Here is an 18,098-nt window from a genome sequence, read left to right on the forward strand (position 1 = left end):
GAACGTTTCCTGTTTCCTTAAATAATGTAACTTTTCAGCGAACAGTCCGGACACTTGGATGATGTCGTGCAGGATACCGAGCAGCATACATAGCACACACCTGTTGGGCATTTTGATCACAATAACCATACATCAACACGATATCGACCTTTTCCGCAATTGGTGAACGGTCCATTTTAACATGAGTAATGTATCGCGAATCTAATACCATCTGAACTTGCAGAATGTTAAGTGATACCACGTATTTATACGTTTGTGACTATTACAGCACCATCTGTCACAAAGCGAAAAAAGTGCTCCAACTAAAACATTCATATTTATTTACGTACTACAGGAATGTGTAATAAAAAATGTGGGTTCCAATTTTAAAAAATGCAGTTGATATCCGTTTGGCCTATGGCAGCGCCATCTAGTGGGCCGACCATAGTGCCATCTGGTTTCCCCCTCAAGCTAGATGAGTTTCGTTCTTTGTAGTTTTTTCGTTTGATGCTTATTTCATGAGATATTTGGCCTGGTCACTATCAATGGACCATCTTGTATAATAAACCTTCATTAGATAGTAAACAAGTCCCTGACAAGTCTTTTGACGCCTGTTACGTACATATATCAAGCATAAAGTGCAAGGGGGTATCCTACATGTAACTTCCACAGCTTACACCATTTTATTGAAGTCCCTTGAAAAGTGTAAAAGTGAGTTTTCGCTGTACTACGAAAACATCCCCCGGAAAGTGACACTCCCTCCATCAGACTGGACCCTCACAACAATTGTTGCAGGGTGTTTGCTGTCAGATGTTTCACACCAATGGAGGATAAAAAAATGATTGACTAGAAAAAGGCCACCAGTCACTACTTAATGGATGTCTAGTTGCAGTATTGGTTTGCAAATTCCAGCTTTTGTCACTAATGAGCAGCAGCCAGCATGGGTGCAGAGCCGGATGCCTGCTCCTTTACACATCCCTGTAGCTGTCATTCACCCGTCATCTGCGGCTCACGGTACACCACTGTTGCCTCGGTGCAGGTCTCGGGTAGCGCCATTTTTCCATACTTTAGCCACAGCAGCACGCAAATGGGTTACTGTTATCGTGACAATGAACGAGTTGCCAATGTTGACTGGTGGCAGATGCTAATTAGAAAGATATAAATCAAAGTAGGTTTGTCAGTAATGTCAATAAGGTGCTGGTTGCACGGTCTGGATCTGCAATGACTAAAATAATTAGAAGTCATTGGAAAAAATAATATAGATTGTGTTTAACTGGTTGTACGGGATTCTTCTTGGCTGCATACATATGATTATACACAGATAGCTATTGAGGCCTAAGCACCTTGTTAGAGGTTGCTTCCTATCAGCTGAAGGTTGTGCTACTTTACTACTTGACGTCCCGAGCAAGAGTGGACGGGAGCTCGCTAGAAACTTGACACAAGTTGCGGAGCAGTGCTGGTCACGACTTGCAGGTCCGACGATACTAATACGGACTGCAGTCGATAACTGCAACACCTAACAAGAGTGGTATCGAACGTTGGTACCACAGTTGCCAACTTAGTTGTTTCGAAATTGCTTCCACTGTTAACCCGAACTACCAGTGATCGTACCCATGCGGACTTCTGATAAATTGCTTGGTTTCTGCATTATGACAGCAACTGCACTGTTCATTGGCTTCAAACATAGGTGGTGTTCTCGTTAATGTTACTGGACTGTGTATTTCAACACACTTCCTAACTTCTTCCGATTGAGCTTTGTTTCTCGAAGTGCTGCAGTTACTCCTGGAAGTTAAACGTACAAATTCATCCTCCTGGTTTCAAAATAAATATGATGCTTCTGATAATCAACATATGTATTTTACTCTTGTGTATAGTGACTATTAATAAAGTTGTTTTAGCATTCAGAACATCACATTTACACTGATAAGGACAAGTCCACAAATGGCCTGTCTTATTTAACTGTCTTCTCTTGTCCCCTGATGTCGCAGGCATTTTCACAGTGGCTCTTTCTGTACGGCTCACACTGTATCTCTCGGGCAAGACCTGTCAAAATTTACTAGACCATCCAACCAGCAGATACTGTAAACGTGGTGTGATAATTATCATCGTCCATGCTCATTGATACATTGCATCCATCCATTTTGTAATATGTGCATGTAAATGAGACATACATCCAAACAGCATGTTACCTATTTATCTACGGAAAGAAACTTTTTATAGTGATGACCATGATTTGTTGTTTCAAAAACATTTGTTCAACACTTCACGTAACAAAAGTGATATGTTAGACTACACTCACAGTCGATTGGAGGAAGTTATGATAGTCAAACAGCTGATTTGCATATCCAGTGACATATCAGTGTTATCGTTTAGATTACAGGAGGTACCCTAGGTCATCAAAAGTATCTGGACACCCCCACAAACAAACGTTTCTCATATTAGATGCATTGTGCTGCCACCCACTGCCGGGTACTCCATATCAGCGACCTCAGTAGTCATTAGACATCGTGAGAGAGCAGAATGGGACTCATTGCGGAACTCACGGACTTCGAACATTGCCAGGTGATAGATTTTCACTTGTTGTCGTATGTCTGTACGCGAGATTTCCACACTATTAAACATCCCTAGGTCCACTGTTTCTGATATGATAGTGAAGTGGAAACACGAATGGACACGTACAGCACAAGAGTGTACAGGCCGACCTCAACTGTTGACTGAGAGAGACTGCTGACAGTTGAAGAGCGTCGTAATGTGTAAGTAGCAGATATATATCCGGACCATCACACAGGCATTCCAAACTGCATTCAGGATCCACTGCAAGTGTTATGACAGTTAGGTAGGAGTTGAGAAAACTGGGATCTCATGGTTGAGCAGCTACTCATGAGCCACACATCATGCCGGTAAATGCCAAACGACGCCTCACGGTGTAAGGAGAGTAAACATTGGGTGATTGAACAGTGGAAAAATGTCCACACAACGAGTGACGAATCGTGGTACACAATGTGGCGATCTGATGGCAGGGTGTGGGTATGGCGAATGCCTGGTGAACGTCATCTGCCAGTGTGTGTAGTGCCAACAGTAAAATTTGGAGGCAGTGGTGTTAGGGTGTGGTCGTGTTCTTCATGGAGGAGACTTGCACCCCCTTGTTGTTTTCCATGGCACTGTCACAGCGCAGGCCTACATTGATGTTTTAAGCACCTTCATCCTTCCCACTGTTGAAGAGTACTTCGTGGATGGCGATTGCATCTTTCGACACAATCTAGCACCTGTTCGTAATGCACGGCCTGTGGTGGAGTGGTTACACAACAATAACATCCCTGTAATGGACTGGCCTGCACAGAGTCCTGACCTGAATCCTCTAGAACACCTTCGGGATGTTTTGGAATGCCAACTTCATGCCAGGCCTCACTGACGTACATCGATACTTCGCCTCAGTGCAGCACTCTGAAGAACGGGCTGTCGTTCCCCAAGAAACCTTCCAGCACCTGATTGAACGTAAGCCTGCTAGAGTTGAAGCTGTCATCAAGGCTAAGGGTGGGCCAACACCATATTGAATTGCAGCATTACTGATAGAGGGTGCCACCAACTTTGCAACCAGGTGTCCGGATACTTTTGATTACATAGTGTGCATAGAGTATTTAATGTAACGACTTCCATAACATACCGAGTGGGTGGTATTTATGCTGGCATGTAGCCTTTTACAGTAGCCAAACTTTAACAAACATTTTAGACGAGAAGAGAATGAAAGCTTATGAAATGTGGTGCTTCAGAAGAATGCTGAAATTAGATAGCTGGATCAGATTAACTAATGAAGAGTTACTGAAATTAATTGGAAAGTAGAGTTTTATGGCACAACTTGACTAAAAGAAGGAATAGGTTAATAGAGTTCCAGGCAGAGTGAAAAGTTCTCAGCCTGAGAGTGAAAATGACAATTTATGCTTTCAAAGAAGTTTTATTTTTGATCATAATTTCTTCTAATATTAACACATTTCATCCAACTGTGGTCCAATGCCATTATCCCATCCCTATAGTGGTCCACCTGAAGTGATGCAAAGTACCCAACTAGAGCCTCGATGACTTCCGGATTGGACGAAGAGCACTGCCCAGCAAGACATTTTTTTTTCAGTTTTGAGAACAGAGGGAAGTCGGAGGGCACCAAATTTCTAGTCTGTAGGAAGCAGGTTTAAATGGATATAAGGTGCAAGAGATATGGGGAGATGAAATTGGCACATGATAGACTGATGTGGAGATAGAGCTTAAATCAGGCCTCAGCCTGAAGAAAAGAAAAATGATAACAAGTACAATGACAGTGACCCAATTACTCATAACGCTTGTGATGCTGGTCTTGAAGATGTTTGCCATAACCTGTGGACTGGCCAAAACAGCTGGCTCTCTCATTTTTTAGGTTATACTTCATGTGTATAAATATGGGTTTTGAATTTCAAAACTTTTTAGGTTCATTAGGTTTTCTATTCTAAATGCATCTAAAGAAACACACACAACACAAGATCGAAGCAAAATTTTGCAATCATGGTGGAGGAGACTGTAGATTTAGAGTTTTTGACAATGTTGACTGGAATACTCTCTTTCAAATTTTGAAGGTGGCAGCAGTAAAATACAGGGAGCGAAAGGCTACTTACAATTTGTGCAGAAACCAGATGGCAGTTAAGAGTCGAGGGACATGAAAGGGAAGCAGTGGTTGGGAAGGGAGTGAGACAGGGTTGTAGCCTCTCCCTGATGTTATTAAATCTGTATATTGAGCAAGCAATAAAGGAAACGAAAGAAAAGTTCGGAGTAGGAATTAAAATCCATGGAGAAGAAATAAAAACTTTGAGATTCCCCGATGACATTGTAATTCTGTCAGATTGCAAAGGACCTGGAAGAGCAGTTGAACAGAATGGACAGTGTCTTGAAAGGAGGATATAAGATGAATATCAGCAAAAGCAAAACGAGGGTAATGGAATGTAGTCGAATTAAATCAGGTGATGCTGAGGGAATTAGATTAGGAAATAAGACACTTGAAGTGGTAAAGGAGTTTTGCTATTTGGGGAGCAAAATAACTGATGATGGTCGAAGTAGAGAGGATATAAAATGTAGACTGGCAATGGAAAGGAAAGCGTTTCTGAAGAAGAGAAATTTGTTAACATCGAGTATAGATTTAAGTGTCAGGAAGTCATTTCTGAAAGTATTTGTATGGAGTGTAGCAATGTATGGAAGTGAAACATGGACGATAAATAGTTTGGACAGGAGGAGAATAGAAGCTTTCGAAATGTGGTGCTACAGAAGAATGCTGAAGATTAGATGGGCAGATCACATAACTAATGAGGAGGTATAGAATAGAATTGAGGAGAAGAGGAGTTTGTGGCACAACTTGACAAGAAGAAGGGACCGGTTGGTAGGACATGTTCTGAGGCATCAAGGGATAATAAATTTAGCATTGGAGGGCAGTGTGGAGGGTAAAAATCGTAGGAGCAGACCAAGAGATGAATACACTAAGCAGATTCAGAAGGATGTAGGCTGCAGTAGGTACTGGGAGATGAAGAAGCTTGCACAGGATAGAGTAGCATGGAGGGCTGCATCAAACCAGTCTCTGGACTGAAGATCGCAACAACAGCAGTGGAGGAGGAGAGTGTGATGCAAATTGAAACCTGGAGAGATACACAGCCCAACATTACATTCACTGGACTTTTATGCACACATTCATTTCTTGTGCCTGATGGAGAATCTGTCATAACAAGCCAACACAGTTTGAAGCTCCATGTCACGGATTGCGTGGCTCCTCCCACCGGAGGTTCAAGCCCGCCCTCCCTCCCTCCCTCCCTCCCTCCCTCCCTCCCTCCCTCCCTCGCTCGCGTGTGTGTGTTTTGTTCTTAGCGTACATTAGTTTAAGTAGTGTGTAAGTCTAGGGCACAATGACGTCAGCAGTTGGATCCCTTAGGAATTCACACATTTGTGTCATAATGACACAATCTTTGAATATAATATGATAAACATATGCAGCAACTTGTATTCAAAAATATGTAGAATTACTACAATTTTCTGATGACGTGATCTGAATCGCCATCAAATACTTAATTTTTGTTGTATGTGGACTCATTAAGGGCTTTGTAAATAACTTTATCTGGTTGTTTCTCCTATTCGCTGCACATTTTGAACACAAAATCACATATAAGCACACAAAACAGAGAGAACTCAAATGTCACCTAATGTCTACGAAGCAAGAGACAGTAACAGAGGTTTCAAAAATGATGAATTCTCCAAGTAATATTGCTACTGTCATCTGCTAGCATGCAGAACTCTCAGATGGTTCTGGAAGCCATAAAAATACAATATTACGAGAAACAGGACTTAATTGTTTACGGGCATTTAAATGAATCACTGGTGAGGGTTGACAATTTGTGCCAGATCGGGAATCAAACTCGGATGCTCCGCTTCTCTGAAACAGTTGCCTTAACCACCGTGGGCACACGTTATGGCTGACCCAAGTTCTTAATCTGTCGTGCTTTGATGGTAGCATCTTGTCCCACTTCCTTTCTACTGTGCAGATGAAAGATGGTCGTGTAGAAACTGTAATTTATAGTAGTAGTAGAGGAAAGATCACCTTCTGTGTGCTTATTTGCCCCCCCCCCTTTTTTCTCTTTTTTCCCCCCATAGGTAAGATACAAATGTAAACACAGTACAGCCATAGGCATGATGGCGGGCAAGTGTTTTATGGGTGGGGAGGGAGCCATTTACACTTTGATGTTGCAACTTGCAGGTGCCACGGACATGAAAGAATAAGAGACCGGGTCGACAGTGACTGTTGTTCCAAAAAGAAAAACAAAATAAAATTGTATGGAATTACTTAATTAGTTACTTATTTACTTCTTGATTTTGGGATACTAATGATCTCTCTGTTGATGAGTCTGGTTATCAATAGCTTAAGTGTGAGTGTTTAATTGATATTTTGAAAAGTTTGGGGACTGTTAAATGCAAAGGAATTTTAAAAAGAAGCGGTTACACGATTTTGTAGCTAGTGTGCAGCAAACGTTTATCCACTATCACCGTGCCTTCCTGCAGACGGTGAAGAAGTTACAGCTACTGTTCGTCAGGATAGATGCCAGGAGCGGAAAATTGTGGGTGTTGCTATAATTAAAAGTAATCAGACTGGAATGGGCCCTATTTATTCATGTAATGATGGTACATGGGTGCCTATGTAGGGCTGAGCAGCCCCAAGAGGGGTTGCCGTCTGTTCATCAGGAGGTTTGAGGAGAGAGGCAGAGGCTAGAGGAGCGACTACTCGGGGCCGAGGTCTGAAGCTGAGAGGGCGCAGAGCTGTTTCCGAGCCGCCCTCGCCACTCTCGGCCGTGTCCCCACGTGATCACAAGACTAGTCTTTGATTAGAGGGTTGATTCTGCCAATGCGCCTTGCTAGTAGCGTACCCTCGTCGGCACAACCGACCCGTGGGACTAGAGCCTGACCGAGGAGCACGTGCCGGGAATGTGCCGACCACGGTCTTCCTGCCATCACCTTCCACCGCAGTATGCCCAAGCTGGCTACGGCCGTACATTATGAATGGAAAAAAATTATTTAATAATATTTTATCGGCAAAGATCCCTCTTGGGGGGTCTCCTCCCTGCATACTACAATTGGCACTTCACAGCAGGACCACAACTTCAAGGTAATTGCGAACATACGACTGATAGATAACATTCACAGAATTGATACCCCAGTTCAGTTCACTCCAGGAGCAAATACCAGTGATGACATTCTGGTGTGCAAGTAGAACCCCCTTCCATTAGCCACAGTGCTTGTAGCATTCGCTAAGTCCTGCAAAGGCTCAGAAGATACGGTGCACCCACACTGAATGTGCCTGTAGTGTCCTTGCTCATATTTTGTAACCTGGTGTCGGTTCTGTTCGCTATGTCCAACAGAACTGGCACCACACTTCAATCTATAAAAATTCATTTGACATTGCAGAAAATCACCTAACTGGCATCACATAATATCATGTCTGGCGCACATTTGCATTTCCCACAAGCACTATAATACAGAGTGACACAGAATAACGGGAATGTTTTAAATGAGGAGTGGCAGCCGTGGGCAGCTGGCAGAACTGTGGGTTCGTGACAGACGGTGAGTAAACAGTCCGCCATTTCAGTAAATATGGATCAGTGGAATGGACAACAGCGTGCGTTAGCCATAAAAATGTTTTATAAAAACAATGATAGTTTGGTAGTGGCACAGAGGGAGTTTCGACGTTTTTATAATTTAGGACGTCACGATACCGTTCTGTTGAAACACACGATAAAATGTTGGGTTAATAACTTTGAAGAGACTGGATCTGCCTTCGAGAAGAAATCCAACAGGATGACCAAGAAGTGTGCGATCTTCAGCGAACATCGATGTCGTACACACGTCAGTCTTACGGAGCCCACGGCGTTCAATTCGTAAGCAAGCAGCACTGGTTGGAATGTCCCAGGAGTGTGTTCACAGAATTCTTTTTCTCACTTTAAAATTTCATCCGCACAAACTACAGATGGTGCAACAAATGAAGGACAACAATTACCAGTTACAATTAGGATTCTGTCAACAAATGATAACAAAAATAAACAATGACAACAAATTTCTAAACAAGTTGTGAATGTCAGATACAGCACATTTTCATCTCGCAGGTTATGTGAATAAACAGAACTATCGTTAGTGGGCAAACACAAATCGTAATGACGTTCGTGAGCACCCTTTACCCGCTAGTAAAGTGACAGTACGGTGTGGTGTTTCGTCTCACGAGATTATCGGACCGTATTTTTTTTGTAAATGAACAGGGAAACACAATAACTGTCAATGCCGATCATTATGTGGAGATGTTAGGAACATTGGTCACACCTGCATTGAACAACTTTCCAAATGTTCAAGAAGCCTGATTTCAACAGGACGGAGCGACATCACACTCTGCACAGCAATTATGGTGTCACAAGGCTTAGGCCTGTCCCACCCCTCATTAAATCGACCAAGACTTATACGAATAATTGTAAGAACAGTTATTATTATTATGTTCTTTAAGTTTGGTTTTGGGTTTTCAGAAATAATGTGGGAAGAAAGTTTATTTATGTTGCAGATAATGTGGAAGACGTTGTCCAACGATCACTACGAAAGTTCGACGTAGCGGCAAGTGGGCAAGGAATAAAATGAACGCTGCAAACTACCGCGAGCCACGGAAGAGCCCGGCCCGCGAGGGCGTCGAGCTTCCTAGGTCGTTGTCGGACGACGTCAAAGGAAGAGATATTCTGCTTTCTCTGCGTAAACAGATCGATCGAGTCTCGAAAGGTTCACGTAAAATGTATAGGTGGGTGACACATCAGGTGGGACCCGATGCCTGTGATACGTCCACAGTTATTAAAAAGTTGTTAAACGGCAAAACCAATAGTTCATCATTTATATAGATAAAAAGTAGTAAAGATATAGGAAAGGAAGAGTTGCGGCGTCGGAACGAAAAGTGATGCATTGCTCATCAACAGAGGAGGACGTAGACAGCGGGTGGTACGTGGTGGAAACAAATCGACTGATAAAATAGTAAGTATGTAATTAAGCATAAAGCCACGTAACACTGCACAATCAATGGCATATGTGCGAGAATTGTTTGGAAACCGTGTGATCTCACAATTCGGTAACATTCCCTGGCCCCCTAGATCGCCAGATATATCCGTTTGTGTCCCCCCCCCCCCCCCCCCCCCCCTCCTGCCCCCTTGTGGGGCTACCTCAAGAGCAGTCTTCACAACTTGACCAAGGACCCTGGATGAGTTAAAACAGAGAATTTGGGATGCAATTCACAGTATCCCAGCTGATATGTTGCAGCGGTCAATGAGGAATCTCAACAGCAGATTTCATGAATATATTTGTACAGGAGGACACCATCTAAAGGACATAATTAAAAAAAAATGATAAATGCTATCAATTTTTGTAAATAGCAAAGTTGTAAGGTTTCAATTACTATGAATGCAATTTCTTTCCTTCATCACTTACAGTTTTTTTTGGATTGTGGAAATGTTCTCGTTTTTCTGTGTCACCCTGTATTATGTTAGCTGTACGCTAAGGGTCAGACATTATTCTATAGATACACAAAACAGAACAGAAAATTTGCATTCCTAGCTTTCGGAAAGGAGAGAAGGGAAAAAGGGATGAAGGGAAAGTGGATTCAGTTACTCACAACCCAGGTTATGAAGCAACAGGGACAGGTAAACAGGGAGGGTAGCAAGGATGGAGGCACGGTCGTGAGAGGGAAGCCAAAGATATTCTACTGTAAGTACCGTGCCAGCTTCAAATCAAAGAGGATGCATACGGAAGTAGAGATGTATATAGTATAAAGATAAAGACAACTATGTAGGAAGAAAAGATGCCTGAATGGCTAAAGAGGAGAGGGAAAAAGGAGAAGACAGAAGAGTAAATGGGAGTGAGGTCGGTTAACGTAGGTTCAGTCCAGGGGGATGGCGGGATGAAATGATGTGTTGGAGTGCAAGTTCCCGTCTCCGCAATTCTGAGGGACTGGTGTTGGGTGGGAGAAGCCAAATGGCACGTACGGTGTAGCAGGTTCCTAGGTCCATAGAATTATGCTGGACGGCATGCTCTACCCAGCGGTTCCTACCCCTGTAACTGACCCCACTGCAAAACCTGCCCCATGCATCCCCCCACAATCACCTACTCCAGCCCCACTACTGGTAAAAAGTACACAATTCAAGGCAGGGCCACATGTGAAACAACACATGTCATTTATCAGCTGACATGCCTGCACTGCACAGCCTTTTACATCGGTATGACGACAACTAAACTGGCTGAGCGCATGAATGGACACAGACGAACTGTCCGCCTAGGAGATGTCCAATACCCAGTAGCAGAGCATGCCCTGCAGCATAATTCTAGGGACCTAGGAACCTGCTACAACGTACGTGCCATTTGGCTTCTCTCACCCAACACCAGTCCCTCGGAACTGCGTTGATGGGAACTTGCACTCCAACAAATCCTTTCATCCCGCCATCCCCCTGGACTGAACCTACGTTAACCGACCTCACTCCCATTTACTCTTCAGTCTTCTTTTTCCCTCTCCTCTTTAGCCACTCACGCATCTTTTCTTCCTACATAGTTGTGTTTATCTTTATACTATATACCTCTTTACTTCTGTATGCATCCTCTTTGCTTTGAAGCTGGCACAGTACTTACAGCAGAATATCTTTGGCTTCCCTCTGACGACCATGCCTCCATCCTTAATACCCTCCCTGTTTACCTTTCCCTGTTGCTTCATAACCTGGGTTGTGAGTAACTGAATCCACTTTCCCTTCATCCCTTTTTTCCCCTCTCTCCTCCCTGATGAAGGAACAAAAAATTTTCTGTTGTGTTTTGTGTATCTATCGGCTGTACTGAGCTGAGGTAAGTACTGGCCAGCCCCTCTATCTCTTTGTTAGTATTTGTTTCAGACATTATTCTATAACAAATATGGCTGGAATCCGAGAAGCATTAAGGATTCCTCTGCAAAAGCTTCGGTGCACCTGTCCTACGTCGATAGGTGCTGACGGACGGTATTCTCCGACACAGGTGGACCGTCTGTCTCCGGAGCTGCACACGAAGCACGGCTCGGTTCTGCAGCTGGTGGCCATCAGCTTCACACGGCTGACGGTGCTGCTCCACCAAGAGGGGCTGGCGGCCTTCCTCGAATACTTGCAGCGGCTCCAGGCGGTGCTGGAGAGGACGCAGGAGAGAGCGGCACGCGCCAGTGGCAAGCTGCCCTCGCGCCCGGCCGATGCCGGCAAGCTGGAAACCATCGCCGAAGATGAGGAGATGAAGCCTGTCGCACTACCGAAGCCCTCTAGCGGTACGTTCTGCTCCTATTGCGGCAATGCGGAATAGCTTTAAGTCCTCTGATACTCGTAACTCAAATACTAACTTTTCTTTATTCCTCCCATTTTCACATCTGAACTGTATAGTGGCTTTATACTAAATACACTTTTCTGACCATTGTAGATTAAAATATAACTTAAGCCCATTTTACACAAACAGGGTGTATATGACCCAGGACAACCGGGAGATCTGGGAAAAAGCTGGAAATTTTTTCATCCGGGAGAAAACCGGGTAAAACCCGGGAATTTTTTTGAAATTCCGGGAATTTTTCATTGTTTTAGTTTTCAGTTAAATTTTTGGGATTTTGACTGGTAAGAACCAATACTCTAACAAAGAATATTACTGTATCCCACTTCTGCAGAATAATACTGCAGGAACAAAACATAAACGAGAGGGGGGGAGGGGGGAAACGAACATAAAACTTAAGTCACAAAGGAAATGCACTGTATGCAACAGAACACGGTGCTCATACAAGCGTCTGCCAACAGCAAAGTGTGTCAAAGGCTTTGGGAAGACTATGCAACGCTTCTTAACAACAAATTGCCTCCGATGAGCGTGACGTGACAGCTGTTTACATTAGATTTGTTTTAATGCAAGATCTTTTAATGTTTTACACGTACGAACATACGGCCTTCCTGCGTCATGGTAGCTGCACAAGTGCAGTGACACCTGTTGTATGGCGCTCTCTGGCAACTGCTGAACTGAACCTATTTCTAACAGGTCACATGAAAATATTGCGAATGGTGGTGTGAAAAGTGTTACTTTGAAAGTTAATTTCCTTTTATGCAAGATGAACGATGTGCGAGAATGTACGTCGAATTTCTTAAATCGCAGAGCGTTTGACTCTCTTTTAAAAATCGACTCTTTGGGGACGACCATCTAGAAGAATTTCAGGCCCAGAAGATCAGACATTTACGTCGTTATTAAAAATTTTAGTGGCACATTTATGTGGTGTATCTTAAAGTGTAACACGCGGAAAAGAGATAAACATTATATGTGGAAGCTTATCTTCTCTTGCAGCTTATCTTCTCTTGCAGCTTATCTTCTCTTGCAGCTTATCTTCTCTTGCAGCTTATCTTCTCTTGCAGCTTATCTTCTCTTGCAGCTTATCTTCTCTTGCAGCTTATCTTCTCTTGCAGCTTATCTTCTCTTGCAGCTTATCTTCTCTTGCAGCTTATCTTCTCTTGCAGCTTATCTTCTCTTGCAGCTTATTAATCTTTGAGACCAATATTATATGTGAAAGCTTTTCTTTCCTTGTAGCAACAATATGTATATTAATTTAAGCAATTAACTTCCCTTATTTGTGTGTTTGCGCTACTTAAGAGTGATCTTGCTGTTGACTGACTACATCATGTCTCCTAAGCTGTCATCAGCTGGCGAGATCACGTGTCATGAGCTGTGACTGGCTTACGAAAGCGTGTCACAATCTCGATTTCAATGCTTCGGAAAGTAACATGCGGTGTTTGGTGGAATTCGAATTTATACCTTCGTAACACGAAAATATGCACCGTACATGTTGCTGTACATCACAGATCTTTCCGAAACGTGTTTTTTTTCCCTCAGAGTTTAATTGTCTAAAGTGCCGGGTAATTCTACGTCAGTGTATAAAATCATAAGCAATCTAAGGATTGATAAGCTTTACAGTGCCGAGGAAAAGTATACTGTCACTTAACACGGAAAAAGTGTATTTTCATCCGGGAGAAAGTGTATTCTCAACCGGAAAATCAGGGAATTTTTTTCCCTTGTCCATGTATACACCCTGACAAATGACTTTCTGGTCAAAATAAACTAGTCAAAGTGTGTGTCCCTTTCATGCCTGTGTGTAAATCTACAACTGACCGTGACATATGTGTGTCTATGAGAAGAGTGATCTATGGTCCGTGCTGACTGTGGAGTTGTAAATTTCCAAGTATGCTGCATGTGCAGAGAGATAGGGGACTTTGGAGGCATCTGCTAACATTGGAAGTTATTATCTATTCTTGTCGATCTCACTCCTATTATAGAAATGGATTTTGTGCTTCCATGTCTTCCTAATCTGTATTGTATTCTTTGGTTTGTTTTCAGGGAACACTGCAAAGATACACAAGGTCCCAATATTTTTTTTGTATTTTTGTTCTCCTACAAAAGAGACAAAATATTAGAAAGCAAAAAATATTTACATTTTATGGAGAAATAAACCTACACTATGCATAATAAGAACACCGAAAGGTAAATGTGTTTCAATAAAAATTATGTCAACAGTGGAAAAAGTCAGAATTATTGTACGAGAAAAGTAATTTTTGTTGTTATTTGACACTTAGCAGGAAAATGAGATACGAAGGATAAGAATCTTCAACATCGCAGCACGTCAGCAATCGTTGGTTAATATATTAAAAAACCAGAAACCCGCCTCGATTGCAAAAAAAGGACCTAGTGTTAACCTAGGTTTTGGCGTAGATGACTACACCTTCTTCAGAACAATAAAACCCACAAGTGCTTAAGAAGACCTTTGTCAGTGATTAAAAGAACACAACAGCTGTACATTTATAAACGAAAAAAAAAGGAAAACACAAACAGTACATATGTACAAAGTCAAAACCACTACTTATCTTAATGGTGAACGCTCCACCTCACACCAGCCTATGTTTGATGGGCCATGACCCGCCATAAACTGGTATTGTCCTGCTGGAATTGCTGAAATCTGTCAGAATGCACATTGGACGTGAATGGATGCACCTGATCAGACAGGATGCCTACGTACATGTCACCTTTCAGTGTCGTATCAGGTGTTCCGTATCACTCCAACTGCACATGCCCCACACCATTACAGAGCCTTCACCAGCTTGAACCGTCCTGTTCTCACGTGCAGGGTCCATGGATTTATGAGGTTGTCTTCATACCCGTACATGTTCATCCACTCGTTGAAATGAGACTCGTCCGACCAGGCAACATGTTTCCAGTTATCAACAGTCCAGTGTCGTTGTTGTTGACAGGCCCAGGCAAGGCATAAAGCTTTGTGTCCTGCAGTCATTAAGTGGGCCTTTTGCTCAGGAAGCCTGTATTGATGATGTTTCATTGAATGGTTTGCCCACTGCCACTTGTTGAGGGCCCATCACTGAAACCTGCAGCAATTTGCGAAAAGGTCACGTTGAACGATTCTCTTCAGTCGTCGTCGGTACCATTCCTGCAGGATCTTTTTCCAGCCACAGATTTGGAGATTTGATGTTTTGACAGATCCCCACTTCATCTCTACCTCAGAGATGCTGCGTCCCATCGCTCGTGTGCTGAGTGTAAGATCATGTTCAAACTCACTTAAATCTTGATAACCTGCTATTGTAGCAGCAGTAACTGAGCTAACAACTCCACTGGACTCTTGTTGTGTTAATAGGCATTGCTGACCACACCACCATATGCTGCCTGTTTACATCTCTCTGTATTTGAATAGGCATGCGTATACCAGTCTCTTTGGCACTTCTGTAAATGCTGCTACCAAAACATTTAATCTGAAAAGGAGAGACTTAACCTGAAAAGGAGAGACTTAACCTGAAAAGGAGAGACTTAACCTGAAAAGGAGAGACTTAACCTGAAAAGGGGAGACTTAACCTGAAAAGGGGAGACTTAACCTGAAAAGGGGAGACTTAACCTGAAAAGGGGAGACTTAACCTGAAAAGGGGAGACTTAGCCTGAAAAGGGGAGACTTAGCCTGAAAAGGGGAGACTTAGCCTGAAAAGGAGAGACTTAGCCTGAAAAGGAGAGACTTAGCCTGAAAAGGAGAGACTTAGCCTGAAAAGGAGAGACTTAGCCTGAAAAGGAGAGACTTAGCCTGAAAAGGAGAGACTTAGCCTGAAAAGGAGAGACTTAGCCTGAAAAGGAGAGACTTAGCCTGAAAAGGAGAGACTTAGCCTGAAAAGGAGAGACTTAGCCTGAAAAGGAGAGACTTAGCCTGAAAAGGAGAGACTTAGCCTGAAAAGGAGAGACTTAGCCTGAAAAGGAGAGACTTAGCCTGAAAAGGAGAGACTTAGCCTGAAAAGGAGAGACTTAGCCTGAAAAGGAGAGACTTAGCCTGAAAAGGAGAGACTTAGCCTGAAAAGGAGAGACTTAGCCTGAAAAGGAGAGACTTAGCCTGAAAAGGAGAGACTTAGCCTGAAAAGGAGAGACTTAGCCTGAACAGGAGAGACTGAGACTTAACCTGAACAGGAGAGACTGAGACTTAACCTGAACAGGAGAGACTTAAACAGGAAACACCTTCGTGCAAATAAAAATACTGTATATTTTCAAGACTCTTTTGCCGACAGGACCTGCCACTAGCCTACCATCAGGTTTATTGTACTAATATATCTCGCCCCTGAAAATCTAGTTAATAATATACTTTTCAGTTTCAATTATCAGATGTAAGGTTCCTGCATCTAATGCCAAATGAACTGTTCCATCTAGTTTCTTTAACCATTAAAAATGAGCTGTTGTTACTGCCACTTAATTTGGAAGAGTTGCAAGGAAGAATAATTAATGCGGTCACAGACATTGAATTGAGGTGTCTTTACGTATTTTTAACTATGATGGAAAAATTCAAAGTGCAAAGCCTATACCTTTTCAAGTGAAGTACTGAAATGAATGTGCTGCTGGGTGAGATGTTAATTTACAATGCTTTTCTGTACGTGGGAATAAATGTTAATGAATGGAAAATGCTGATTAACACAGATGATGGTTAATAATTAATTTAGCGTATGGGTATGTTCTACAGGGTGATTCTCATTAATGTTTAAAAAACCCTCAAATGATGTAGATGATAAAACTTTTTGGCAGATTGAAACTGTGTGCCGGACCGAGTCCCGAACTCGGGACCTTTGCCTTTCGCAGGCAAGTGCTCTACCAACTGAGCTACCCAAGCACGACTCACGCCCCGTCCTCACAGCTTTACTTCTGCCAGTACCTCGCCTCCTACCTTCCAAACTTAACAGAACCTCTTCTGCGAACCTTGCAGAACTAGCACTCCTGAAAGAAAGGATATTGCGGAGACATGGCTTAGCCACAGCCTAGGGGATGTTTCCAGAATGAGAAGGTCCCGAGGTAGAGTCTCGGTCCGGCACACAATTTTAATATGCCAGAAAGTTTCATATCAGTGCACACTCTGCTGCAGAGTGAAAATCTCATTCTGATGTAGATGATATTTGGACAAGTAATTTAATATAAGACACAGAGGATCACAAACGTCAGGAAATATCCAGCAAATGGATCACAAATGTTGAACGTGTGTTACCACCAGATGATGTACTTCACCCCATGTGCAGCGGTTGGGCTTGGGTATGAGGGGATGATTGAGTGAGGTAACACTTGCATTTAAGCAAACTGTGCAAATTTTGAACACCTTTTGTCAGTGCGATCTGTTGTAAATGTAGAAGTTACAAAATTGTTTTCCTTACTGTAACCGAGTAAAATGTGTTATGTCGCATTTCTTTCCTTTTGTCCCTTCTTTCTTGGTTTATATACATTATTTACTAAAGAAAATGTAGATCATTTACTGGTAATGATGCAGTTGGAAGCTTATACTTATTGACTTGTGAAGCAGTTTGGCAGTTTTTGTTGTATTGTACTTTACAATTAACCAGTGGAGACTGCAAGACCGATAAATAACAACATAAACACAGTCTTCTAATGCAATGCAAAAAGTACCACCTGCCAGATGCGAGACTCGAATCCTTAGCTCCACGTGCTGAAGTCACGCACGTTGACCTGGACCCACACCGATGTCAATACTTGACTTTGGTTTGGAAATCCATGGCTGCACGTGCGGCAAGGTAAGTCATCTGCTGATATCACATTTTCAACATTTGTCATCTGCTTTTGTGGTATTTCCCAATATTTGTGGCCCTGTCTGCCTTATATTGAATTACTTCTTTCAGCATAACTTATGTCGCTTTGGAAGTTTTTAAATGAAAAGTCACACTCTTTAGTAGCTGGTTCTCTTTGCAAATGTGTTTCTTGAGTTTGGCCACATCCAGAATACAGTGATGAAATGAATGAATGAAGGTGTGTATAACACTTAGAGTAAGAAGCATTTCAGATGTGAAGATACAATACTGTGTGACTGATCTCCTGATTTTCTAGATCAGCTGGCATGCTTGACTCAGCGCAACTGCTGTTTCTCTAAGAATGATGAATTTTTAATTCTTTGAAATGAAAACGTAGCTGAAAGAGTACCACATCTGCAAATTTTTGTCAATGAAATGAAGTTGCTTAAGTTAAATGATGTAAAAAAAGGTGTACATTCCACA

At 42.5% G+C, this 18,098-nt stretch overlaps 1 protein-coding gene across 1 annotated transcript in view; it reads left to right on the top strand.

Annotated features, from left to right (window-relative positions):
* Nucleotides 1-18,098, top strand: part of LOC126215376 (intermembrane lipid transfer protein Vps13) — a 442,186-nt gene that overhangs the window by 101,769 nt on the left and 322,319 nt on the right. The window contains exon 19 of the mRNA XM_049942070.1: nt 11,545-11,821. Coding sequence (XP_049798027.1) covers nt 11,545-11,821 — 277 coding nt within the window. The remainder of the gene's footprint in view (nt 1-11,544; nt 11,822-18,098) is intronic.

Source organism: Schistocerca nitens, chromosome 12, assembly GCF_023898315.1.
Source record: "Schistocerca nitens isolate TAMUIC-IGC-003100 chromosome 12, iqSchNite1.1, whole genome shotgun sequence".
In the NCBI taxonomy this organism is placed as follows: domain Eukaryota; kingdom Metazoa; phylum Arthropoda; class Insecta; order Orthoptera; family Acrididae; genus Schistocerca; species Schistocerca nitens.